General features: G+C 49.3%; 1 protein-coding gene across 3 annotated transcripts; it reads right to left on the bottom strand.

The window, feature by feature from the left end:
• Nucleotides 1–367: 367 nt before the first annotated feature.
• On the bottom strand, nucleotides 368–25,115 carry RCC2 (regulator of chromosome condensation 2). Of its 3 annotated transcripts, none has more exons than XM_081923652.1 (12): nucleotides 24,707–25,115; nucleotides 19,997–20,090; nucleotides 14,424–14,567; nucleotides 12,274–12,405; nucleotides 10,956–11,044; nucleotides 10,254–10,368; nucleotides 9,915–10,081; nucleotides 8,988–9,168; nucleotides 7,019–7,124; nucleotides 4,525–4,690; nucleotides 2,355–2,432; nucleotides 368–1,167 (listed from the first exon to the last, which is right to left on the bottom strand). In XM_081923652.1, the coding sequence occupies exons 1-12, from the start codon at nucleotides 25,052–25,054 to the stop codon at nucleotides 1,063–1,065; spliced, it is 1,725 nt and encodes a 574-aa protein (XP_081779778.1). In that variant the 5' UTR covers nucleotides 25,055–25,115; the 3' UTR covers nucleotides 368–1,062. The 3 variants fall into 3 exon arrangements, with proteins under 3 accessions (XP_081779778.1, XP_081779779.1, XP_081779780.1); XM_081923653.1 differs by having other exon boundaries at nucleotides 4,618–4,690; nucleotides 24,707–25,113; XM_081923654.1 differs by lacking the exon at nucleotides 4,525–4,690 and having other exon boundaries at nucleotides 24,707–25,114.
• Between the last annotated feature and the right edge of the window lie 1,506 nt (nucleotides 25,116–26,621).

Genomic DNA, 26,621 nt, shown 5'->3' with positions numbered 1-26,621 from the left:
AGAAGGAAGGAGATTTCTTCCATCCAAGTAGGAATTTAAATTCTCTTATCAACGAGACAAAAGGGATCGCTCCCCACCCCCAATTCAAACCAAGGGTCGATCTTCCTGCTTCTCTCTCTCCACCCCCAATTCCTGGGGCTCTGCAAATAAATTCAACCATTCGCTAGGAGGCTGCCGAATCTGACAGCACCCCCATGTGGTGGACTGGCCTGGTATTTACAACACTCCCAAGACAGGAGCAGTCAGCTGAGGTGCCTTTTGGAATTCTTGACTACAATTCCCATCGCTACCGGCCACTGGCCATGCTGTCTTGGGCTGATGGGAGTTGCAGTTCCGCTCGCCATCAGAGTGTTCCCCACTCGCCTCATCAACAGAAAAATCTACGTAATTAAGAAAGAAAAACACCTTTTGCAGAAGCCTCGAGCTTGTGGAAATCTGCAGTGCAGCAAGCACCCTTTTTTTTAAAAAAAAAATCTGAGATACTTTAAGGACAGCCTTCTTGCAGAGACCTCGAGGTTTCTTGGGAACAAAAAATATATATATACAAGAAAGGTGGTCCCTTCCACAAAGGAGAAAATCGTTTCCAGCTGCAGGGGAGGGTGGGGAAAAAAAAAGAAGGGTTAGCCTTCACCCTTCTCAAAATGCTGGTTACTGGTCTGCCAAAATATTGGATAGGGAAAAGGAAAACAGAAAAAAAATGGGCGGATTTGGACAAACAGTCCTGCCATTTTCATCGAAATTCAAAACAAGCAGATCTCTCTTGACATAATGTCCCACCTCCATGCCCACCCACCCCCCAACCAAAGAAACCAAAATACAAAGCAACCTGTCTTAGGGAAAAGGGCAGGGTGGGCGGGGAAGTCAATGTTAACTGGTAGCTGGAAGCTTCAAATTGCTTATCAAATACGAAATCTTGGGTAGTCTAAGGAGACGAGTGCCGGTGCCTGGAATCTCCCCATCGCGTACGGATCCCATGTCCCCATTGCACACGACGGGAGCAGCGACTGCCTTGTCGGGGGGTGTGGGGCAGTGAGGGTGAGGAGGAAGAGGCTCCCGCGTGGGTCAGAGCGTGCGCGGGTTGTACTCTGGCAGCTTCTTCAGCTTCTCGTTCTCAGCCTCGCTCTCGTCGCGGGCAATCGCCAGGGAGTGGGCGTAGCCCATCGCCACCTGAGCAAAGCGAAAAAGGACAACGCAGGGGTGTTAGGGAGATCCAAAGTTCTCGAGAGCGGCCAGCCAGAGGCCGCACAAAGCCGAGCCCGCAAGCAGGGCCCTCAGAGAGAAACAGCACCCACGCCTTTCCCACTTGTTGTTCTCAGTCAGTGGCATCTGGAGGTAGACTGGATAGGAAGGGTCCATCTATTTCATGCATTTGATCAACCACTGAGAAGTGGACCTGCTTAAGGAAAGAGCCTTACAGCTGGATCAGGTCCACTTAGTGCAGCCCCGTTCTCACGGTGGCCAACCAGATGCCCCCGATAGGATGTGAAAGCAACAGCCTTCTTATGCTCTTGTTTTTTGCCATTCTAAGGTACACTGCCACTGTCCAGGGAGGTTCCATTTAGGAATCATAGGAAACTTAAGTTGAGCCCTGCGGCTGGATCAGGCCCATCCAGCCCAGCATCCTGTTGTCAGCAACCATCCCAAAGGGAAACCCAAAAGGAGGACCCGAGTGCAAAAGCAGCAACTTTTCCCTCCTGTGGCAACTGGTAGAGGAATAGTGGGAGGTAGAACGTGGCCTTACTTTGCTCCATGAATTGGTCCAACCCTCTTTTTATGCGATCCACGTCGGTGGCCATCGGCAACCCTCCCTCCCACAAGATGCAACGACAGCTACCAACTTGAAAAGAGGATTACTGCATTGGCTGAATATAAGCTGTGTCTGCAAATAAGCTGCAGCTATAAAATTCAAGATTTATTTGCGGGTGCAGCCCACCTTCCGACACTATCGCCCTGAACGGGGTGGGGGGAGTGGCGGGTGGGCAGGCGGGCTGTGTGCCATTGCCCCGTGCTGCTTCCGGGGGTGGGGGGGGGGTGGGGAGGAGCTGTGCCACTTTGCTGGCGGCCTTTCCCCTTCCGGCAAGCTTGGGATACGTGGTCGGGATGGACGCTGTTGTCCCACACCCCCGACAGCCCTCGAATATAAGTCGCACTTTAACTTTTCACAACTGGAATTTGGAAAAAAAGTGTGGCTTATATTCAGCCAATACGGTAGATTGGGGCAGGGGGGTTGATTGCCAGGCCAGGACACACTTCCCCCCCTTTTTTGGGGACCCAAGAAACTTTCAGGAGGAGGTTTGGAACCACGAGGTGCTTCAAAAGGTGGTTCCTGGCTGCCACTACCTGCTCTTTCTTACCTGTTCTGTGTAGATGCCATCCAAAGTCTTCACCTCCTGAGCTGCAGTTGAAGACTTGGGCTTGTGGTCCCCGTAGCCCTGAGAAGACAGAAACAGGACTCAGACCCTCTCCGGATGAAAGAGCCAAGGCAGTTCTCCGCTCTGACCTTTAATGCACAGAATGTCAGGAGGCCAGACCTCAAGCCTTTCCCCTCCATAGCACAGATCAATCACCTCGGTCCTGAGAAACCTGTTTGCCTTGTAAGTCTCTGGGTGGCACCAGGCAGCTGCCTTGCAGTCGGACCCACTGGTCCAATTAGTTCAGTGTTGCCTACATTCACAGGCAAAAACTCTTTTCCGGCATTTCAGAAAGGGGACATTCCCAGCCCTTCTCGGGAGACTGAACCTGGAAGCTTCTGAGCACAATTTAAAGTGTTGGCGCTGACCTTGAAAGCCCTAAATGGCCTCGGCCCTGTATATCTGAAGGAGCATCTCCACCCCCATCGTTCAGCCCGGACACTGAGGTCCAGCTCCAAGGGCCTTCTGGCGGTTCCCTCCCTGCGAGAAGCGAGGTTACAGAGAAGCAGGCAGAGGGCCTTCTCGGTAGTGGCGCTTTCCTGTCAGATGTCAAGGAAATAAACAACTATCTGACTTATAGAAGACACCTGAAAGCAGCCCTGTTTAGGGAAGTTTTTAATGTTTGATCGTGTTTTTAATGTTTTGTTGGGAGCCGCCCAGAGCGGCTGGGGAAACCTAGCCAGATGGGCGGGGTATAAACAATAAATTATTATTATTCCTTCTACATGCAAAGCAGATGCTCTACCACTGACCCACAGCCCGCTTGAAGCTTCTAGTCCCCGTAAATTAAGAGCTGCTTTAAACACAAACATTGGGAGCAGACCTTTGGTCCATCTAGCTCAATAATGCCTGCAATGACTGGCAGCGGCTCCCTCCTGGATTTCAGGCAAGTGGACATTGCCTGCTCTACTTGGAGACAAGGACGTAAGACGAGTCTGCTGGATCAGGCCCATCTAGTCCAGCATCTTGTTCTCAGCGGCCAAACAGATGCCTGTGGGAAACTGGCAAGTGGAATTTGAGCGCAAGAGGGACACTCATCTTGTCCAACCCGCCCTGCAATGCAGGAACCTCAGCATGTGGTTCCTCATCCAATTTGAAATCATGCCGGACCCTGCTTAGCTTTGCAAATGTGCTAGCAGCTTTATTTCTGCGTCACTAGGAGGATAATTAACCAAAGGCCACATTGTGCCACCAGCTTGACGCAACACTAATCTACCCAGACATTCGATGGCCCAAAGACTTGCCCCTGAAAGGGTCAGCTTTGAAAGCAGGCGATTTGGGAGTTTTCAAACTGTTTTTATGACATTTGTATTCACACGTTTTTGAGCTCCCTTGGAAGGAGGGAGAGCTAAGAATGTAATAAATCATAATAATTTGTATGTGTGAGAAATTGGTAGCTGGATCAGTGTAAGCCATGTATGACATATTACATTTTTTTTACGTGCACGATGCTTAAAGGTAAAGGTAAAGGGACCCCTGACCATTAGGTCCAGTCGTGACCGACTCTGGGGTTGCAGCGCTCATCTCGCTTTATTGGCCGAGGGAGCCAGCGTACAGCTTCCGGGTCATGGGGCCAGCATGACTAAGCCGCTTCTGATGAACTGGAGCAGTGCACGGAAACGCTGTTTACCTTTCCACCGGAGCAGTACCTATTTATCTACTTGCACTTGACGTGCTTTCGAACTGCTAGGTTGGCAGGAGCAGGGACTGAGCAACGGGAGCTCACCCTGTCGCGGGGATTCAAACCACCAACCTTCTGATCGGCAAGTCCTAGGCTCTGTAGTTTAACCCACAGCACCACCCGCATCCCTAATCAGTTGCTAAAAAGCTGTGAATTGCACTGTTTTCCAGTCTGGAGCCTCATCTCTCGTGTTGAGAGAGCCTTTCACAGCATACAGCAAAAGCATTACAATCCACTTTGAGGAGCCATGGCTTTCCCCCCAAAGCATCATGGGAGCTGTAGTTTGTTAAAGGTGTTGTTGGCAGACCCCGCTATTCCCCTCCCAGAGCTGCAATTCCCAGAGTTCCCTGGGAAAGAAGAATCGATTGCTCAAGCCCAAGCTCTCGTTGTCACCTCCTCTGGAGTTGATGGGACCGAGAGGAAAGTCCTCACCTGGCCAAACCAAGCGGCAATGGAAAAGCCTTCCTTCCTTCTTCCCTCCCCCAGATGTGGGCCTTTCGCAGTAGCTGCGTCTGCCCTCCTTACCAGTTCTCCAAAGGTCGGAGATGGGCCCCAACTGATTGTGCTCTCATCTGCAGCCACTATTATACTGCTCTTCCTGAAAACAGGTACACAAAGGAGGTTACTGTTTTGGAGAGCCCCGGAGCCCCCACCCCACAGATCCCTTCTCAACCTGGATGTGCCTGCCAGCTTGGGTAGACCCAGGGGCCCACACCTCGCAACAGGCTCCTCTGCCTTCAGAAGGAGTGGTTACCAAGAAACAGGGCCTTCTCTGCAGTGGCTCCCTGTTAGATGGAATATCTGCATCCCACAACGAAAAGGACAGTCGTACATACCTGGATCTGGACCTTTTAAAGCACTGTGTGAAAGCTTGCAGTGGGATTTAACTGTGGGTACACTGAACACTGGTACAAGTGGAACCTTAGTTTTTGAGCGCCTCGGAAGCCAAACAATTTGGAACCCGGACGCCGAAAACCCAGAAGTAATTGCTTCCGTTTTTGAACACGCCTCGGAAGTCGGACAGATTCCAAGGCGTGCTTTTTTCCATCTTTTTGCCGACTACCCATTGATCCTGTTTTCAAACATTTCAGAAGTCTTCTGAAATGGACGACGTTCAAAAACCGAGGTTTCACTGTATATTGAATACAGGCAGGGGGACGGAAAGCTTTGGCTCCCTGGACGCCGCCGAACCACAACTCCCATCGGCCCTAGCAAATGTGTCCAATGGTCAGGGATGATCTGGAGGGCCAAAGAGGTCCACCCACCCCCCGCCCACAGGTGGAATAGTGTCAGATGAGGGGTGTGGGGACGACAACACACAGGTTCATCTGCAAAGCTCAGTGGGTGACCCCAGGCCTAGCCTGACTTGCAGGGGTCTTGTGAGGATACAAAAGGTTTGTAGGGAGAAGCATGTACTCAAGAGCTCAGCCAGATTGAATCAGGCAAGTGGCCTTCTCTAGCCCAGCAACCTGTTCTTGCAGCAGCCAACCAAGTGCCCACAAGCAGGACGTGACGGCAACCCTCTCCCCAGAAATGGACTGAGGCTTGCGGCCTAGGACCCACGTACCTACGGGATCACCTCTCCTGGTATGCCCCGCGGAGGACCTTAAGGTCCACAAATGACAACACTTTGGAGGTCCCAGCTCGCAAGGTGGTTAGATTCAACTGCCCTTTTCGTTCTTTTATTTTTCTCTTTCATGGCTGTCATGTTCTTTTGGAACTTCGTTTAGACCAAGTTAACGGCCTTTTAAGCTTCCTCTATGCAAATAGGAATTCACTTTTTGAATAATAAGAATTAGATGTTCCCAGAGTTTCAAACAGGAAAACTTTCCGGGAGATGCCGGGGACTGAACCCAGGACATTCTTCATGTCACAAAGATGCTCTAACCACCTGATCTCCATCTGGCCTGCTTTTTGTTTGACCACTGCCATGCCCCACCCCATTTTACCCATCACAACAACCCTGCAATGCAGATTAGGCTGCTAAAGCATGATTCCATGGGGTCTGAGTGGAAGTTTGGGCCTGAGCCCTCTCCCACAGCATCACACCATTTTATATAAAACCACCTTGCTTGCAATTCAGCAGGAAAGAGGCACAATATAGACCCCTTTAAAGCAGATGGAAACAACTTTTTTCTAGATGGGCATCTGCCCCCTTGCAAACTGCCCCTCAGTGCTTGCTTGCTTAGAAGCAAGCTTCTCATTTCCCGATAATCTTCTTTTCCCCTTGCTAAATAAATGGCTAAGATGCCAGTCCTTCCTTCATTTTCCAAGCGCACCACTGTCTGCAGGAGGTTAAGCCCATTAGCAGGGGGATCTTGAGACCAAAAATAACAGAAGCAGATTTTAGAGGTTCCCCCAAGGCCTGTCAGAAGAGAAAACCACTCTCTTGAAAGTGACAATTAGCAGAAAGTGACAATTAGCAAAAAGAAAGAGAGAAGGTGACTGAACCCCAAACAGATTCAGCCATCAGCTCAAAATAATAATAATAATATATCATTATGCAAAAGGAGATGGCTCTTTGTAACAGCTTCCATTAGAGGCCATTAGAAAGGCACCTCTATGCCCCTTTGTGCATATCAACAGAAGGAGAGAGGGAGCAAATTTATAAATGGAGAAAAGGAGAGGGCTTGAGGGCACTAAAGCTATTGCGGTCAAAGTGAAACTTCTCAAGTTTCTAGCCCTGAAGAGAATTTCGTTGCATGGTGAACACAGATGGTCAGTCCTGTTAGAAAACCCTGGCGTCTGGGGTGGGGGGAAAGCAAGGTTGACTCTGGGTGAGACAGCTTGTTGTTTTTTAAAGGCACCTTCTCTCTCTCTCTCTCTCTCTCTCTCTCTCTCTCTCTCTCTCTCTCTCTCTCTCTCTCTGTCTCTCTCTCTCTCTCTCTCTCTCTCTCTCTCTCTCTCGTAGAAAATCACAACTTACCCACAAGCCAGACTGCGGATTTTCCAGCCGCATAGATCCTGCACAGTTTTGGGGTACATTGTGGACTCCCGGGAGGTGTTTGTGGCTCCCCAGAAAAACAAGCCTCCTGTAGAAAGGGGAACAAGAGGGGGTTATTGAGTCTTACGGTTACAGTGGTGCCCCGCAAGACGAACGCCTCGCAAGACGAAAAACCCGCTAGACGAAAGGGTTTTCCGTTTTGGAGGCGCTTCGCAAGACGAATTTCCCTATGGGCTTGCTTCGCAAGACGACAGCCCATAGGGAAATCTCCGGGACAGTGGGGAAGCGCAGTGCGTCTTCCCCGCTGTCCTCGGACCTCCTCCGAAGCCTGGCGGCGGGGCGGGGACACCTCCTCCCGCCGCCGGGCTTCGGAAGGATGCCCCGATGCCGGGCGGCGGGGCAGGAAATCCTCCCTCCACCGCCCGGCATCGGAACGATGCCCCGATGCCGGGCAGCGGGGCGGGAAAGCCTCCCACCGCCGCCCGGCATCGGGGTATCGTCCCGATGCCGGGCAGCGGGGCAGGAACGCCTTCCCCCGCCGCCCGCCATCGGGACGATGCCCCGAAGCCGGGCGGCGGGGCAGGAACGCCTCCCCCCGCCGCCCGCCATCGGAACGATGTCCCGAAGCCGAGCGGCGGGGCGGGAAAGCCTCCCCCCGCCGCCCGGCTTCGGGGCGAGAAAGCCTCCCCCCGCCGCCCGGCATCGGAACAATGTCCCGAAGCCGGGCGGCGGGGCGGGAAAGCCTCCCCCCGCCACCCGGCTTCGGAACGATGTCCCGAAGCCGGGCGGCGGGGCCGCGAAGCCTGGGCGCGCTGGCAACTCTCCGCAAGGAGCGCTCCCGCTGCTTGCGGAGAGGTCCGCGAAGCCTGTCCTGGACCTCTTCTGAAGGCAGACGGGGAGCAAAAGTCTTTGTCCCCCCTGCCTGCCTTCCCAGGGGCTTTTAAATCGCCCCGGACAGCGGAGAGGTCCTCCTGTCCCGGGCGATTTTAAAATGCCGCCCGCCAGAAGAGGTCGGGGGAAGGCGGTTTCCATAGGAACGCATTAATTGATTTTCAATGCATTCCTATGGAAAACCGTGCATCGCAAGACGAAAAACTCGCAAGACGAAGAGACTTGCGGAACGAATTAATTTCGTCTTGCGAGGCACCACTGTAATATACATGGCACACTGGACTACTGCAATGCGCTCTTCGTGGGGCTACTTTTGAAGGTGACCCAGAAACTGCAATTAATCCAGAATGCGGCAGCTAGACTGGTGACTGGGAGTGGCTGCCAGGACCACATAACACCGGTCCTGAGAGATCTGCATTGGCTCCCAGTACGTTTCTGAGCACAATTCAAAGTGTTGGTGCTGACCTTTAAAGCCCTAAACGGCCTCAGTCCTGTATACCTGAAGGAGCGTCTCCACCTCCATCGTTCAGCCCGGACACTGAGATCCAGCGCCAAGGGCCTTCTGGCGGTTCCCTCATTGCGAGAAGTGAGGTTACAGGGAACCAGGCAGAGGGCCTTCTCGGTAGTGGTGCCCACCCTGTGGAATGCCCTCCCTTCAGATGTGAAGGAATTAAGCAGCTATCTTATCTTTAAAAGACATCTGAAGGCAGTCCTGTTTAGGGAAGTTTTAATATTTAATGCTGTATTGTTTTTAATACTCGACGGGAAGCCGCCTTGAGTGGCTGGGGAAACTCAGCCAAATGGGCGGGGTATAAACAATAAAGTATTATTATTATTAATAATAATATTACACAGTTGGGTCTTCCTGGCAGTCTTAAACCAACACACACCTCTAGCAAAAGCTGTGCAATAATCTTTTCTATTTTTTGCAAATAGTGTGCACACATTTAATGACGGGGCCTTCTCGGTGGTGGCCCCCTAGTCATGCAATGCCCTCCCAGGAAGGCAGCATCTGCAAATGGGCTTTGCAGCCTGAAATCTGACAAGGCCTACGGCTTACCTGTTTCGCTAATGGCGAAGGAGCAGGTGTAGCCTGCGTAGATCTGCGCCGCCCCACGGCCAGGGAAGTCGAAAAGCTTCACCAGCCGGGGCACCATCTCGTCCCTCTGCTCGGCGTGGCCCAGGCGGCCGTAGCCCCCGAAACCCCAGGAGAAGACGCGTTTCTGAGAGTCCAAGACGAGCTGGAGGAAGAAAGCGGGTGAGGAATTGAAAGGAACCTGCGAGCTTACCAAGGAAGTTGGTAAGGTTCATTACTGAGTTATTTGAAGCTCGACAATTCAGCCTTCTTTCCCAGGCCGGGAGAAAAATGGCAAAAACAGGGTATTTATCGGGACAGTATGATTTTTGCAGCTGCTGTTGAAGTTGCAAAACAATGAATGAAGCACATAATGGAGCAATGGAGATATTTCTGAAACGACAATGGGATATCAGCTCCGCCCAAGGCATGACAGAACAGCAACAACCGGGAAAAGATAGATATAATATTTTACAAGGACAGGAAGGAACATCACGGACAGAATAATTGCCACACACAGGAAGAACAAGGATGTAGTTTGAATGCTTCACCTGTAAGTTTATAAATCATTTAATGTGTCGATACGAATGGATGTCGTTAATACTACAGCTGTTGTATAAACGACTGTTATTTTGACAGCACTGTACTCTGAAAATTTATTATTCCCAAAACGAAACTTTCCTCTGGTTGTAAATATTAAGATGATGCCAGCAAGAATGAGTCCGTAAAAAAATGATTTGAATAAAGTCTTACTGGCTAGTGACTTAAATCGTGATTTAAATCGATTTGATTTAAAATCGAATCCACCCTGTCTGCACCCAATGCAGTTTTCCGGACTCCCAAGTGCTTAGGACGACAACTCTCATTGGCCGCAACGGTCAATCTAGGCAGCAGAAGATGACCAAGTCTTACCGTATGATTTGCCCCGCAAGCAACGTCCCTCACCACAACGTTTGGCACCGGCAGGATCTGGCCATCTTTCGTCTTCTCGATGAAGATGGCGACACGGCGGGGAACCAGCTCACAGTCATACTCTATCCTCTGGGCTCGGGCAATGAACTTTCCGTCGGAATTGTGCCCTATTTTTGGGAGGGGGGGGAGAGAGAGAGAGAGAGAGAGAGAGAGAGAGAGAGAGAGAGAGAGAGAGAGAGAGAGAGACTAAGGAACGGACACAACAAGGAAGGGGAAGGCTCCCCTCTCCCGGTCCCCCCCCCTTACGCCACCAAAACGCGGAGGAAATTAACAATGTACCCAGCTGTCCATATTCGGGGCATCCAAAAGAATACAAGTTCCCTTTGCAGTCCATTGCCATGCTGAACTCGGCCCCACACGCCACCTTTGTAATCGGCTGCCCATTGTACATGATCTAGAAAAAAAAGGGGGGGAGGTTAGAAAAGGCTGAAAAACACGCTGACCCTCACAAAACCCCTCTCCAAAGGGTCACACGCCTAGTCTCGCAATTCACCAGGTCCGCACAAACTGTATGTCTGTTGCTCTGATCGGTGGAACTGGCACTATTAAAGGTGCCACAGCAACAATTCCACATTTGTAAGAAATGCACCTGGGTATAGGGTGGTATATAAATTCCATAAATAGTAATAAACAAACAATAAGGATGCAGTTCCTCTGCCTATATAATAATAATAATAATAATAATAATAATAATAATAATAATAATTTATTATTTATACCCCGCCCATCTGGCTGGGCCTCCCCAGCCACTCTGGGCGGCTCCATAAAAACCAAAAATATAGTAAAATATCACACGTTAAAAACTTCCCTGAGCAGGGCTGCCTTAAGATGTCTTCTGAATGTCAGGTAGTTGTTTATCGCTTTGACATCTGCTGGAAGGGCATTCCACAGGGTGGGCGCCACTACCGAGAAGGCCCTCTGCCTGGTTCCCTGTAGCTTCGCTTCTCGCAATGAGGGAACCGCCAGAATGAGGGAACCTACCTGTGTGGGGCTGGGAATGGCGTCAGTCTGATTGCCCAGGCCCAACTGACCCATCTTGTTCTCCCCAAAGGCAAATACAGAACCGCTCTCTGAAACAGAAAGGGTAGACAAACAACTTTCCGCTTTCACACCATGCTACAGAGACCCACAGCCAAAGTCCTCCCTTGCCCCACTGCTTGCTTTATTTATTTTATTTTGACAAAGCAAAAATCATAAATAAATAAGAATAAAAATGTGCTCCTCACCCCCGAGACCATTCCATTGTAACTATCCAACCATCCAAAATTTCAACACCTCTTGCGATGGTTTGACCCCTTTCCGTTTTAACAGTACAAATTCTACAAACACTTTCCACATCTCAAAATCATTTCTCCTGCATACTCCCCGTCTTTCCTTAATGGCATATCCTTAATAGCTATATCCCAAATCTCTTTATACCATTCTTCCATTCTGCTTGCCCCTTCCACTTCCTAGCTATCATAATTTGTGCAGCTGTCAATAAATTTGTGAGCAAGTCTATCACAGTCTGCGGACCTCCCACCCCATCGTAAATTGATAATGGACTTTCCGTCAGCTTTAACCATGTGATTTCTGTTATCTCCCTTAAACACCCACTGCTTTTGACTCTGTGGTCCTTTCAAAATAGCATCAAAGGAAAACTGCCTGTGTCAGAACATGGGTCAGCCGACCTCGGGATTGGTGACTCTGACCGGCAGCTGTGACTCTCCTGGGATCATCAGACAGGTGAGTTTCCCAGCACTGCTGCCTGGATTGAACCTGGAACGTTCTGGATGCAAAGCACATGCTCTCCTCCACTCCCCTTGCGAGTCACGGTCCTTTCCTTGACAATACAGCAAGTTTCCAGTCCTCATCGTTCTGAATAAAGCAGCACATGAAGATAGGAAACTGCCTTATACCAATTCAGAACATTGGGTGCACTGCGCTCAGCGCCTCCTACACTGACTGGCAGCAGCTCCCCAGGGATTCGGACGAGAGCCCTACCAGGAGACACCCCTGGGGATTGAACCACAGACCTTCTGCATGCCAAGCAGGTGTTCTGCCACTGAGCTATAGATTCCACACCTGCTGACGGCACCTCTGATTCCTAGGCCTCGTCCCAGACTTCCCTCTCCAGAAACCAACTCTGTGCCTCTCGCCGGAACAACTGTTTCGCCACCTTAACATTCTCTTCCTGGCTGCTTTCCCTCTGAGCAGCCCGGTGAGCATTCCGTGACATCAGAGCAGCTCAGCCAATAGCAGGGCACGGTGGAAGGTAAAAGCACGCAGGGACACACAGATTGGACAGAGCCTCTCCTACCTGTCAGGGCTAGCGTGTGGTTGCGGCCGCAGGCTGCAGAGACAATGGTTTCGCTGCAGAGCACTTCGATGGCCTTTGGGGCGTCCACGCGCTTGGTGTCCCCGTGGCCCAGCTGCCCTTTGTCGTTACGTCCTGGAGAGTTAGGCACACACACATACACAATGACTGCAAGGCCCAGATTACAGCTGTGCAGCAGATATTGCAGAATCGGGAAGCCAGCAAGCAGTGAACTTTGCATTCTCTCAAAATCGGAACCTGGGGGTCCATCAAGCTCAGCGCTGCCCACACTGACTGGCAGCAGCTCTCTAGGATTTCGGATGGGGCTCTTTCCCACTTTTCCCCAGAGATGCCGGGATTTGAACCTTGAACTCTCAGCTTGCAAAGCAGATGCTGTGTCGCAGAGCTGCTAGATCTCATGAAAAATAAACAGGATTCTAGCCCCGGAGATGCCACTGGGTTCTTTGGGGGTTTTTGTTTCCCAAAACGTTTTTATTGATTTCACAAAAATATGCAATAGATGAACATAATAACATCTGTACAAAAATGTATTACTCTTAATATTATTTATGTTTACATCCCTTCTCTTTCCAGAAGTCAGACAGGTATTATTTATAATCTATTGTATGGTGTTTACTTGTTGTGTTTACTGTCTGTTTTTGTCATTCCTTCCCCAGAAGGTGCAATCACATGGCACCTTATGCATGCGAAGAATAAAGCCTCATCTAGGATTAGTGTTGTCTACACTGACCGGCAGCAGTATCCCTCCAGGAGTTCAGATTGGGCGGAAGGGAGGTCTTTCCCAATGCTACCTGGTGATGCTGCTGGGGTCTGCACCCAAGTCCTTCAGCATGCCAAGCAGCCGCTCTAACCACTGAGCAACCTTCCCTTACAACAAGCAGGGATTTATCCAAGCAGTTTTAGCTCCAAAGGACATATATGAATGCAGAAGGCTCGGGAGACTTACGAACGTGCATTTTTCAAGCCACTGTAGCACTGAGCCTACAAATCTATGACTGAAGTCATATGCTCAGATCTTCTTGTCCCAGTGAACAACCTGACCACTGAATTCTGCACCCAGGGTGGATAAAAATCAGTGATTTTTGTTTTTAAAATGATAATTAAAAAATTGGATTTTATATTTATTTAAATCGGATTTTTAAAAAATTTAAATTGGATTTTTAAAATAAAATGCTTTTGGAGGAAAAATCTTTCTAAAGATAATCTTTAGATAAATCTTTCTATTAGAGTTACATTAGAGTTCAAAGGCTATTCATCAGGAAATAAGGATTTGTTTTAAGTTTTTCATGTGTGATAAAACTAAGTCGAAGTTTTTGTTAAAAACAACAACCATTTAACCACATGTTAACAAACATGGATATGTATGCTGTAACGTTATTGTTTTAGTTAAATCAATTGTTTAAACTGTTATTTAGGAAATGATTATTTTTCTCCTTCCAATGAAGCACAGCATAAAAGTTGTCCAAATATAAACAGTTAACTTATTAAACCTCACAATCATTGGTCTATGTTATTTCTAATAGTATAACCAAATCAGTAATTCTTGATACAACTGTAAAAACTACTCTGACAATTTATTATTCCAAAAATGAAACCTTCACCTGGTTGTAAATATTAAGATGATACCAGCAAGAATGAGTCCTTCTTTAAAACAATGATTTAAATCAAGTCTTCCTGACTAGTGATTTAAATCATGATTTAAGTCGATTTGATTTAAATCAAATCTAAAAAGGTAAAGGTAAGGTCCATTCGTGACCAACTCTGGGGTTGAGGCGCTCATCTCGCTTTATTGGCCGAGGGAGCCGGCGTACAGCTTCTGGGTCATGTGGCCAGCATGACTAATCCGCTTCTGGTGAACCAGAGCAGTGCACAGAAACGCCATTTACCTTCCCGCTGGAGTGGTACCTATTTATCTACTTGCACTTTGATGTGCTTTCGAACTGCTAGATTGGCAGGAGCAGGGACCGAGCAACGGGAGCTCACCCCCGTCACGGGGATTCAAACCGCCAACCTTCTGATCGGCAAGCCGTAGGGTCTGTGGTTTAACCCACAGCGCCACCCGTGTCCCAAATCAAATCTACCCTGGTGCAAACTACCAAATGCAAACCCTGCTGGAGATTCAAGACACTCACCCCAGCTCCAAAGTTTTCCCTCGGTGGTGATGAGCAGGCTGTGAGCGGCGCAAGGCCCTGAGACCACCGTCCGGACTTGGACCCCCGAGAGGGAGCCGTACCTGTGGGGCCCCCATAAGTTCTGGCCCAGGTTCCTGTAGGCGGCTGCAAGGAAAGGCAGTAATGGCTTAATAATAATAATAATAATTAAAAAACACAGGTGGTGGGCTGAGGCAGGCCTGTCGAGGGCAGGCACCCCAGACTTTCTCCCTCCTCTCCATGCAAAAAGCAGATTTCCAATGGCACAAATTTGCACCAGGCAACCCACAATAATGACCAATAATAATAACAACAAACAGTTCTTATCTGCTATTATAATGCTGTCACCTTAATCGGAAAATGACTCAAAGCTACTAACGAAGGCAGCAAAACCGAACCGAATCTATTACGAAAAACGCAAGGGATTTTGAGGGATATACCACATCTGGCTCAGAGACCTGCACCAGTCTTGGGATATAAAAACCTTAATTACTTGGAGAACAGTTAACCTGTGAGATCGCCTTGCCCCATAAATGCCCACTTGACCTCTTTGATCTGTGGAAATGGAACCGGCTACAAATGCTACCTTAACACCCATTCAACATTTGTCTTTCGAAATTTTAATTATGCTTTTCAAGTTTATCCATTTCACTGATTTTACAATCGTTTTAACATTTCAAAACTTGAATTCCTTCCCCCTCTTTCTGCAGTTCCTTAAATTTATTTTTAGTATCGTCTGCATATCCAAATTAACTTAGCTCATTTATTCATCTACTGTAAATATATGCTCTTATAAAACTGCAGGTTATTACAATAATCCTGCCAATGTTCTTATCTGTTTACAATATATCTGTAAATATTCAATAAACCATTTCCATTCTTTTATAAACAGTTTGTTTTCTTATTCTTCCAGTAAGTTTTGCCATTTCTGCATATTCCACGGCTGGCAAACTAAGGCCCAGAATCCGGCCTGTGGACTGTCCGGGAACCAGCATGTCTTTACATGAGTAGAATGTGCCCTTTTATTTAAAATGCATCTCTGGGTTATTTGTGGGGCCTGCCTGGTGTTTTTACATGAGTAGAATGTGTGCTTCTATTTAAAATGCATCGCTGGGTTATTTGTGGGGCACAGGAATTTGTTCATTTTTTTCTTCAAAACATAGCCTGGCCTCCCACAAGGTCTGAGGGACAGTGGACCAGCCCCCTGCCGAAAAGGTTTGCTACTCCTGTTTTAAACAGTTGTTTTTAACTGGGCTTTTTTCCTCCCCCGATCAAATCGTCATTTTATTCTTTTTGCAAACTTTGATTATTATCCACACAACAACCCCGTGAAGTAGGTTAGGCTGAGAGGCAGTGCCCGGCCCCAAATTTCACCCAGTTTACTTTTTAGCAGGGTGGGGAGATTTTAACCCTGGCCTTTCCCAATACAGTGGTACCTCTGGTTACGTACTTAATTCGTTCCGGAGGTCCGTTTTAACTTGAAACTGTTCTTAACCTGAAGCACTACTTTAGCTAATGGAGCCTCCTGCTGCTGCCGCGCCACCGGAGCACGATTTCTGTTCTCATCCTGAAGCGAAGTTCTTAACCCGAGGTACTATTTCTGGGTTAGCGGAGTCTGTAACCTGAAGCGTATGTAACCCGAGGTACCACTGTATTGGTCCTAGTATTGACACTCTAATCACTGCATCACACTGACTCTCTATACTGTATTAACTGAAAAACTTTTTTAAAAACCCTCAATAAATCTAAAGGGACCCCTGACCATTAGGTCCAGTCGTGACCGACTCTGGGGTAGCGGCGCTCATCTTGCTTTATTGGCCGAGGGAGCTGGCGTTTGTCCGCAGACAGCTTCCGGGTCATGTGGCCAGCATGACAAAGCTGCTTCTGGCAAACCAGAGCAGCGTCCGGAAATGCCGTTTACCTTCCCACTGGAGCGGGATCTATTGATCTACTTGCACTTTGAGGTGCTTTCGAACTGCTAGGTTGGCAGGAGCTGGGACCGAGCAACGGGAGCTCACCCCGTCACGGGGATTCGAACCGCCGACCTTCTGATCAGCAAGTCCTAGGCTCTGTGGTTTAACCCACAGCGCCACCTGCAATAAATCTACACACAGACAAAAAATAAAAGACAGGTAGGTCTAGCTGATCCTGCGCCCCTTTTGCACTAAACTAAAAAGTCCCAAGTGTTGCCACCATTCCTTACAGGGAGGGCTGCTCTATTTCTACCATGGCTAAAAACATCCTTCAGATGCAAATCTATAATTTTCTCCGCTGCGACCCAAATGCCACACATTTACACCTGCCCTCCAAGTCAAAGGAAAAGCGTTGCCTCCCACCAGGCCCAGCATAATTTGCTGCAGCTGGTAGCATCCTTCCCAGGTCTGTCTGTCTGTCTGACCTCTGTTTCCCACACTTCTTTGTCTAACAGGAAATTGCCAGGAGTAGACCCTCGGGCCCTTCTGCAATAGCAACATGCGCTCCGTTGTCCTGTCTACATTCTCTCTCTCTCTCTCTCTCTCTCTCTCTCTCTCTCTCTCTCTCTCTCCCACCCCCCAGACCTTTTGTCTTCCTGGAGATCACAGCCTGAGCTCAGATGTCTTTTAAGCCAGACGCCAAACAAAGAGACCACAGTCTGAGCTGGGAGGCAGATGTCAGCTCCAGAGATAAGGAAAATCTGCAGGGTGGCAAAGCTGTCCACACCACCCCCCACTCAATCTGCATTTTGATACATACCAGCAGCTTAAAATGCGAGCCTTAATGAGCCAGTGAGCAGATCCCCCATCGAACAGCATCCTGTTCTAACAGTTGCAAATCTAGATGCTTATTATGGGAAACTTGCAAGCGGGACCTGAGAGCAACAGCAACGCTCTCCCCACATGGGAATCCCAAGGACCAGAATTTGCCCTGGATATGAGAGAGTCCCATCTATTTAGCATGGCTTCGTGCGCTGCTCTGGTTCGCCAGAAGCGGCTTAGTCATGCTGGCCACATGACCCGGAAGCTGTATGTCAGCTCCCTTGGCCAATAAAGCAAGATGAGCTCCACAACCCCAGAGTCGACCGCGACTGGACCTAATGGTCAGGGGTCCCTTTACCTTTAAACCTAGCCTAGCAACATCAGTAGAGGCCTTCAGCTGGAACAGACCTATGGTAAAAAGGTAAAAGTTAAAGGACCCCTGGATGGTTAAGTCCAGTCTAAGGCAACTATGGGGTGCGGCACTCATCTCGCTTTCAGGCTGAGGGAGCCGGTGTTTGTCCACAGACAGCTTTCCAGGTCATGTGGCCAGCAGGACTAAAGTGCTTCTGGTGCGACGGGACACCATGACGATTGCCGGAGCACACAGAAACGTTGTTTACCTTCCCGCCGCAGTGGTACCTATTTATCTACTTGCACTGGTGTGCTTTCGAACTGCTCAGTTGGCAGGAGCTGGGACAGAGAAATGGGAGCTCATCCCGTCATGGGGATTTGAACCGTCGACCTTCCGATTGACAAGCCCAAAAGGCTCAGTGGTTTAGACATCAGTAGAGGCCTTCAGTGCAGGTCTCTGAGCACAGGAATTACAGATTTTATATATAAATATATTTGGTACCCTTTTTTTCACATTCTTAATCTTTCTGGTGCTCACACAACTCCCCTTAGCCAAGAAGGACCAAGCAATAGTCAAGTTATGAACGTGCTGGATGATTAAATATTTTTCATCTCAAAAGAAGAAAACCCAACCCAAATCAAAAATCAGTTTTTCCTATTGTCATGAGGCCTAGGAGCCTTGACGGAAGAGCAGCTGATGGTAACAGAAATGGAAAGAAATACAGCACCATAAATACAGCAGAGGAACCCCACCCACTAAAACACAATCATTCAGCAACAGAGGCTCCACGAGAAAATAATTTCAGGAGCAGCCTAGCCCTGAAAATACATGTTGCGACAACAATGCTTATAAGACGTGTTTAGATCAGCCTTGTCCAGTCTGGGGCTCTGCGGACATAACTACAGTTCCTACCAGCCCCGGGGGGCAATAGCCAGTAGTCAGGGATAGAATCGCAGCCATGGAAGAGATCCCAAGAGTCATGTGTTCCAACCCCTTGCAGGGATCTCAGCTAATGCTGGGAGTTGTAGGGCAGACCCACACCCCACATTTAAAGCCTATCTGATGCACATGTGACTTCCTGGGAACCGCAGCGTGTTGAAGGTGCTGGGAATGACAGCTCTGTGAAGAGGAAACTACAGTTCCCAAATGCCCTGGAGGGCGCCAGTTTTCAGAAGGCTGCCCTAGATTGTGGGGAGCGGGCCGTGCTTAATGGGCAGTGTGACAAACTGAGATCTGCACATGCTCAGGGGCACCCTTGGCCTTCTGAAGTGTGCGCTTGAACAGCCTCAGGCCCATGACGATGCTGAATGCAGGCCTAAGGGGCTGGTGTGAATTGTAGCCCAATTCCGTGGAATGGAGAAGGCATGCTTAAAACAAACTTGTTTATTTAGGAGACCACTGTAAGCAGATGAAAACTTCAGCAGAATTCTAATAACACTTGAAATGTAACAAATATTATGGACCGTATGGACAGATTTAAAATACAGTGGAACCTCGTGTTACGTACTGCCCTCCTTACGAACGCTTTGGGTTACGAACTCCGCTAACCCGGAAGTAGATGCTCCTGGTTGCAAACTTTGCCCCTGGATGCTAGCGGCAGGCGCCATTAGCAAAAGCGTGCCTCATGTTAAGAATGGTTTCGGTTTAAGAACGGACCTCTGGAATGAATTAAGTTTGTAACCGGAGGTACCACTGTATGGACTATGAAATAATACAGTGGTGCCCCGCAAGACGAACGCCTCGCAAGACGGAAAACCCGCTAGATGAAAGGGTTTTCCGTTTTGGAGGCGCTTCGCAAAACGAATTTCTCTATGGGCTTGCTTCGCAAGACGAAAATGTCTTGCGAGTTCCTGCGGGTTTTTTCCCCTTTCCCCCCCTTTTCCTAATCTGCTAAGCCGTTTATGAGCTGATCGCTAAAAGCCTCTAAACCGCTAATAGCGCTAATCCGCTAAGCTGTCAATAGGCTTGCTTCGCAAGACGAAAAAACCGCTATACGAAGAGCCTCACGGAACGGATTAATTTCGTCTTGAGAGGCACCACTGTATGCGGTTGAAAGCGTTGACAATAGGAGGGGATAGAGGGAAGTCTAGAGATTCAGAGAAAGCTCTAAATGTTGGTATTTATCGGTATTGTTATAATGCTACACCTGTAAAACCAAATAAAAATTATTTTCCAAAACAAACTTGAGCAACATTGCACAGGCCCAACTTCCCACCTTAAAAATACAGTAGAACTTTGATTTACCACACCCCTACTCGTGAACAATCCGACTCGCGACTGCGGCAAATCAGGAGGTAAATACCAGGTTTGCCACGAGTGCGCATGCGCAAAAGCAGCTTCTGCCAACTTCACATGTGCAGAATGGGACTCCCAGCGACCTGGATGGACTCATGAACGGACCACTGGAAAGGATCCTGTACGTGAGTAGAGGTTCCACTGTAATCTGGAAAAGTAGCAGTTCTACCTACCTTGCTGCTTAGGCACTTCCTTACGGCCAATCAAGTCCCAGTTGGTGGCTCCAAATATCAGAAGCTGCCCTTTGAACTTGGATCCTTCAAGCTTCTATGAGGGGTAGAGAAGGTGGGAGAGAGAAAGAGAAAGAATCAGATCCAGCATTTGAAATTTGCCAGGGCTAAGTACGGACCCCCAGGACAAATTAAGTTCATATCCGGAGGGTCCACTGTATAAGCTAAACAAGCTAAAACTTAGGGCCCCTCTCTCTTGTCAGCACCCGGGGCAAAGCAAGTAATTTGCAGCCCCTAACCCGTGGATTTGCGGCCCCTAACCCGTGGATTTGCGCCCCCTAACCCTAACCCCCAGGTGTTGCGCCCGGTGCGGCCAGCCCCCCCTGCACCCCCCACGCTACGCCACTGCACGGGCCAGATAAACGAGGGTCTCAGGCCAGATGTTGGTGACCGCTGACATAGCATATATTCAACACAAAATAAGCGACAATTTGCTGTTGACACAGGACAGCTGGACATATAAAAGGGCCCCATGACCTTCAGTAGCTTAGGGCCTCATCAAACCTGAATCCAGCCCTGTTCCTAACCCACCAACCCACCTGATCCCCTCCGCCGCAGACTTCATTTTGCAACAACAAACGACATTATGACCTTATTAAAAAACCAGATGTCTTTAAAAGAAGACAGGGCAAGTTCCCTGAGAAAGGTCCAGCGGTGGTTATGCTCTGCCTCGCAGTTGCAGGCAGCTACGCTTCTGAATTCGAGTTTCTGGATACCACAAGGGGGTGTGGAGAGAGGGTCCTTGCACCCATCTTTTGATTGTAGGTTTCCCGTAGACATCTGGTTGGGCACGGTAAGAACAGGGGGCTGGACAAGTTGCAACACCAGCATAAAACGCTCCCTCTCAACCAAGTCAGGAGCCAAACCTTGACTACAGAAACACAGACTGGGTGTGCACAATTTCATATGCTCTTCCTGCAAACCTGGGATTTACTTATTAAAAAGAAGTTTTAAGAATGTAAGAAGGGCCCCATTGGATCTGGCCAGTGGTCAGTCTTGGTGTATAGGTAAAGGACCCCTGGACGGTTAAGTCCAGTCAAAGGCGACTATGGGGTGCAGCACCCATCTCGCTTTCAGGCTGGTGCCTGTCCACAGGCAGCTTTCTGGGTCATGTGGTCAGCATAACCAATCCGCTCCTGGTGCAACGGGGCACCGTGATGGAAACCAGAACGCACGGGAACGCCGTTTACCTCCCTGCCGGAGCAGTACCTATTTATCTACTGGCACTGGTGTGCTTTTGAACTGCAAGGTTGGCAGGAGCTGGGACAGAGCAACGGGAGGTCACCCCGTCGCGGGGATTTGAACCGCTGACCTTCTGATCGGCAAGCCCAAGAGGCTCGGTGGTTTAGACCACAGCGCCACCTGCTTGACCTTTAATCTCGGTGTAGCGTCCTGTTCTCCCAATGGATGCCCCGATGCCCATTATGAGATGCTCTCAAGAAGGATCTGAGCGTAAGAGCAACCCTACTTGCGATACAGAAGCGTGACTGTCTCTGACAGCGGAAGAATGGAAGAGCTGCCAGCTGGATCAGGCCAATGGCTCCTGTAGTCCGGCAGCCTCAGGTGCCCCTTGGGAACCCGCTACAGGGACCCATGCACAAGAGCACTTGTGTCCTGTGGTTCTCAGCAACTATTATTCAGAAACATTGCTGCCTTTGACTGTGGACAGAGCATAGCCTTGGCGGAATGATAAAATAACAAAGATCAAAAATACATTAAAATGTCACACATTAAAAACTTCCCTAAACAGGGCTGCCTTCAGATGTCTTCTAAATGTCAGGTAGTTGTTTATCTCTTTGACACCTGGTGGGAGGGCGTTCCACAGGGCGACACTACCGAGAAGGCCCTCTGCCTGGTTCCCTGTAGCTTTGCTTCTCACAGTGAGGGAACCGCCAGAAGGCCCTCAGCACTGGACCTCAGCGTCCAGGCATAACAATGGGGGTGGAGACGCTCCTTCAGGTATACTGGGCAGAGGCCGTTTAGGCTTTAAAGGTCAACACCAACACTTTGAATTGTCTCATAGAATAGTCTCATTGCCCTTTGCGAATTTGCCTAATCCGCTTGCAAGGCCACCAGTTGGTGGTCATTGCTACCTCCGACAATCGAGCTGTGTGTAAACACCGAGGGGGTGTCCGTACTAAACAGAAGCAACAAGGTTCCTATGACTGGATCAGGCCAGAGGGAGGGGCCCTCTTAGTCTAGCATCCTGTCCTTGGGGGCCACTCAAAAGGAAACCCTCAAGGAAGACCCCAAACGCTGCCCATCAGCAGTTGCCAGCAATCAGAGGCATCCTGCGTCACACTGCCGAAGAACATCGTAAGAGTCCTGCAGGAGATGGATCAGGCTGGTCAACCACCTTAGTCCTCATAGGAAATCTGCAAACAAGCTCCAACCCCAAGAGCAACGCTCTGCTCTTCCTGGGGCTTCCAGCAGCTGCCAATGAGGAAGCAACTTTGGTGCTCCTGCAGCCAAAACGCAGCAACTTTAAAAAAAAAATTAGCCCGGCCGTTTTAACAAGCAAGAAACAGCCCGCTGGTTTTTGTTTTTCCCCCTCCCAATTCTCCCTCCTCCCTCCACTCCGGACTTGCCTTGGCAGGCCTGGAGACAGACAAAAGGCAGAGGAAGGGGGGTGGGAATGTGGGAGTTTGCAGACAGGCCCTGCTGTCTGGAGGGGCCGGGCTTCTCTGCAGGAGGCCTTCCCTTACCCAGAGAAAGGGGGTGGGTGGGCCCCCACGCGGTCGGACAGGGAAGCCTCCAGCCCCTCCTAGCGGGCGGAGGGCAAGCATCAGCGTCCTCCCGTGGATTCCCAGAGCCAAGGGAGGGGGGACTTCCCCCCCCCCCAAGTGGCCTTATAACACAGGCATGCCAGTCCTAACATCTTGAATCGCTGCATGCTACGTCTTTGGGGTTTGCAAACAGCAACAGATGCCAACTAGTGCCACCCCCCAAGTTCTCCAAGTACGTTGTGTGTTTTGGGGGGGGGCTGGGGGGGCAGGAGGAAGCTTGCTAGTTTGGTGCTCCAATGTGAACAGATTCTATATCTGATGGAAACTGCAAGGGGATGAAATTGGGAAACTCAAGATCATTGCCATACAGAAAGGAGGCTTGTATCGATTCGAACTATTTGTCCTCCTGGCCCAGTGTTGTCAACACTGGCTGGCAGTGGTTCTCTCGGATTTTAGGAAAGGGGTTCTCTTTTCCTACCTGGAGGTGCTGTTGGGGATTGGACCTACGTCCTTCTGCATGCAAAGCAGGGGCTTTCACGCTGAGCTATGCCTCTTCCCACAAAGACACAGGAATTTAGGAACCTGCCTTATACTTATTCAGAGGACTGCCTAGCTCAGCATTGTTGACACGGACTCGCAGCAGCAGCTCCGCAGCATTTCAGTCAGGGAGCCTTCCCACCCATCCCTGGGCAATAGCAGGGACCATATGTCGGGTTTTCGGCTTGCAAAGCACTACACCACGGCCCTTCCCCTAAAAAAATCAAGCAAGATTCTGGTCCTCATTGTTCTGAATTTAGGGCCACTTTTAAGGGAACGGGGCCTTTTCAGATCCAAAGTCTCAGGTAAGGGGACGGTCCCAGTTGCCTGAACCAAAGTTAGCCGCATCAATTAATTCCAATGGGTCTACTCGGAGTAGGGCGGGCACTGGCTTACAATCCTCTTTTCCCTGAGCTAGCTACAGCCTTTGCCTGTCATTTCTGCACAAGCATCTACCAGCACCCCACTTCCATTGTCAGCAACCCCTGCAATGGAAGAGGGAGATGGTAACAGGATGGGGGGAGGCTCCCATGATCTCCGCCCCCCAAAGATGGAGGCAGCCCCATATCTGCCTTCAACCTGTTGCCCTCCATACATTTGGGGCCCAAGCACCTGACCAATGGCCTTGATGGCTGGGACTAATGGGGGTTTGGAATTCAACAACATTTTGTGTGAATGGGGGAAGGCTGCCCTATAATTTCCAGCCCCGAAAAGGGGAGTCCCTGCCTTCTTCACCCCACCCCACACAGCTTTCCAAGAAGACTCAGACCCTCCACTCACAATGTGCGCCTTCCTTCTCAGTGAATGAGACCCCCTCTGCCAATATTCCCATCTCTCCACCCTCTCCCCTGAAATAGGGGGTCGCCAACTCCTAATCTCTCCTCCCTAAAACAAGGCATAACCCCCTTCAAAATATCAATGCTCTGCCTGCCTGGACCTCAGGTTAAGAACTTAATTTGTTCCGGAGGTCCGTTCTTAACCTGAAACGGTTCTTAACCTGAAGCACCACTTTAGCTAATGGGGCCTCCTGCTGCTGCTGGAGCACGATTTCTGTTCTCATCCTGAAGCAAAGTTCTTGACCCGAGGTATTACTTCTGGGTTAGCGGAGTCTGTAACCTGAAATGTCTGTAACCTGAAGCGTATGTAACCCAATCTACCACTGTATTTTACCCCTCACCCCCCCAATCAGAGGGTCCCCAACTCCTAATCCTTCCCCCCTAACACAAGGAAACCCCCCAAACAGGTAGGTGTCCCATCACGGCACCTGCCCAGATAAGAGACCCTCTTTCCCTCCCAAAACAGAGCCACCCTCTCCAGCCACTTAGACCCCCAGCGATCAGCATGCACACCCCTCAAAAAACAGCAATTTTGGGACCATCTTCCTCCTTACAATGCGTTCCTTGCTGTGTTCCGGCTCGCTGACCACCACGGCGGCCTGCGGAGACTCCTGGTTTTGGGGGGGCTGCTCCCCGGCGCCCCGTCCTCCTCCTGCCTGGCCTGGCTTCTTGCCCCCTCCTGCCGCCACGGGGGGAGGCGGCAGCGCCAGCCCGTCCTGCTCGTCCCCGCTGCTGCCGCCACCCCCGTTGCTGCTGCCGCTGCCCCCTCCGTCCCGGGCTTTCTTCTTCCCCGGAGGGGGCGCCCCACGAGGCAGGGAGGACCGCTTGCGCGTGCCTCCAGTCCCGTTGCCGGCACCGTCCCAGGTGGCCGAAGAAGCCGCCGTCGCTTTCCGCCTGGGCATCCTGGTCGCCCACCTTCAATCTCCCCGGATCGCCTGCAAAAGGGGGGGGAGTCAATTTGGGGGGGGGAGCAGGGGGAAAGAGGTGTCACTGCAGAATTCATTTGACTTTTTCATCTACGTCCCACCTTTTCCTCCAAGGAGTTCCTGGTTCTCTCCCCCATCCTTTAAACCCAACAACAAGCCTGTGAGGTAGGCTTTGGCCGAGTGGCGGTCCATGAAATCACCCAGTGAGTGTCACGATGGCCACGGCAGGATTTGAACCCTGGTCTTTTCCAGCTCCTAGTCCTACACTCTAACCGCTAGGCCACCACAGCATAACTGAGGAGTGTCTTGAACACTTTTGAGTTCATCACTGATTATTATCTGTATTTTAATACATTTGTTTTCAATTACACCGTTTCTATTCTATTGGCAGTTCATTACTTTTTAAAAAAAATATATACAATTTTTATTAACTTTTCTGTTTTACAATTTAGAATACTCATTTAAACGTCCCTTAAAATATCAATGACTTTCTTCTCTTTCCATGGTTCATATTTTACATAAACTAAACCATTCTGTATTCTATTATTACATCCATCAAAACTTATTTAATCGCTTAATTACTTTTTTCACCATCGACTTTTAAACGTTTCCCAGCTTTTTGTACTTTTATCCGCCTTGTTTTCATTTGTTGTAAGCTGCCTCGAGTCTTGGAAGAAGTCTCAAAAAAATGTTATAAATAGATGCTTTTTTGCCATTTTTACTGAAAATTGCATTGTTTTATTTTTTTGTGGGGGGTTTTCCCCCATTACCATCACTGGGTGTATAAATTTTGTGAAATTTATAAATGAAAATAGAACAACAGAGAGAGAGAGAGTGGAAATTGAGGCAAGGGCTCCTAGCCCTCTTCCCCTTCTCCAACTACACAATTTAATAGACACTATTTATTTATTTCCTTTTTTTCCTTTAAGGAACTCAAGAGGCATACATAAGTTCTCCTCCCCATTTCAAAGAATTGTGAAGTTGGAAACAAACACAAGATCATCTTCACAACAACCCTGTGAGGTATGTCAGGCTTGAGATTGAGCGACTGTGGCCCAAGTCAGCTTCGTGGCTGAATTTGAACCCGGGGTCCCTCCTAAGGCCTAGTCCCAACGCTATTTAAAAGCACTACAAAAGTGAAATTTATTTTATTCCATGGAATTTATATTCCACTTGGTGGTTTAAAGGGGGGGGGGGAGGAATCCCTCAAAGCCTTTTACAAAAAAAAACGCTATTACCCTGCCCGTTCCTTTTTCCTGCATATTTTTAAAGAAGGTGGCAGAACTCTCTTAAAATACACAGCAATGAAAAGTATCATTTGTTATGAAATGGAGGGATGGACACCCCCCCCATTCAAATGCTTAAACCCCACCCCAATGAAGTGTTTTGCAGAGGGGACCCAAAAACTATCAGTTCAAATTATTGGGGGGTGGGGTGGCGCTGGTAGTAAATCACCCTCTAAAATTGGCGTGTGGGTGTTTAAAACAAAAACCAGAACAGCTGATTCCCCCCCCCCTTTCATAAAATACCCTCAAACTTTATG

Source organism: Podarcis melisellensis (genome assembly GCF_964234715.1).
Source record: "Podarcis melisellensis genome assembly, chromosome: 8".
In the NCBI taxonomy this organism is placed as follows: Eukaryota; Metazoa; Chordata; class Lepidosauria; order Squamata; family Lacertidae; genus Podarcis; species Podarcis melisellensis.
This window is presented reverse-complemented; position numbering and strand designations above follow the sequence as displayed.

Coding starts and splice junctions, on each gene's coding strand:
- RCC2 (XM_081923652.1), bottom strand. CDS start 25,054: ATGCCCAGGCGGAAAGCGACGGCGGCTTCTTCGGCCACCTGGGACGGT. Junction 20,091..24,706: donor AACACAGCAAGGAACGCATT/GTAAGGAGGAAG, acceptor TACCCCTCATAG/AAGCTTGAAGGATCCAAGTT. Junction 11,045..12,273: donor CCACACGCTAGCCCTGACAG/GTAGGAGAGGCT, acceptor TTTCTGTTTCAG/AGAGCGGTTCTGTATTTGCC.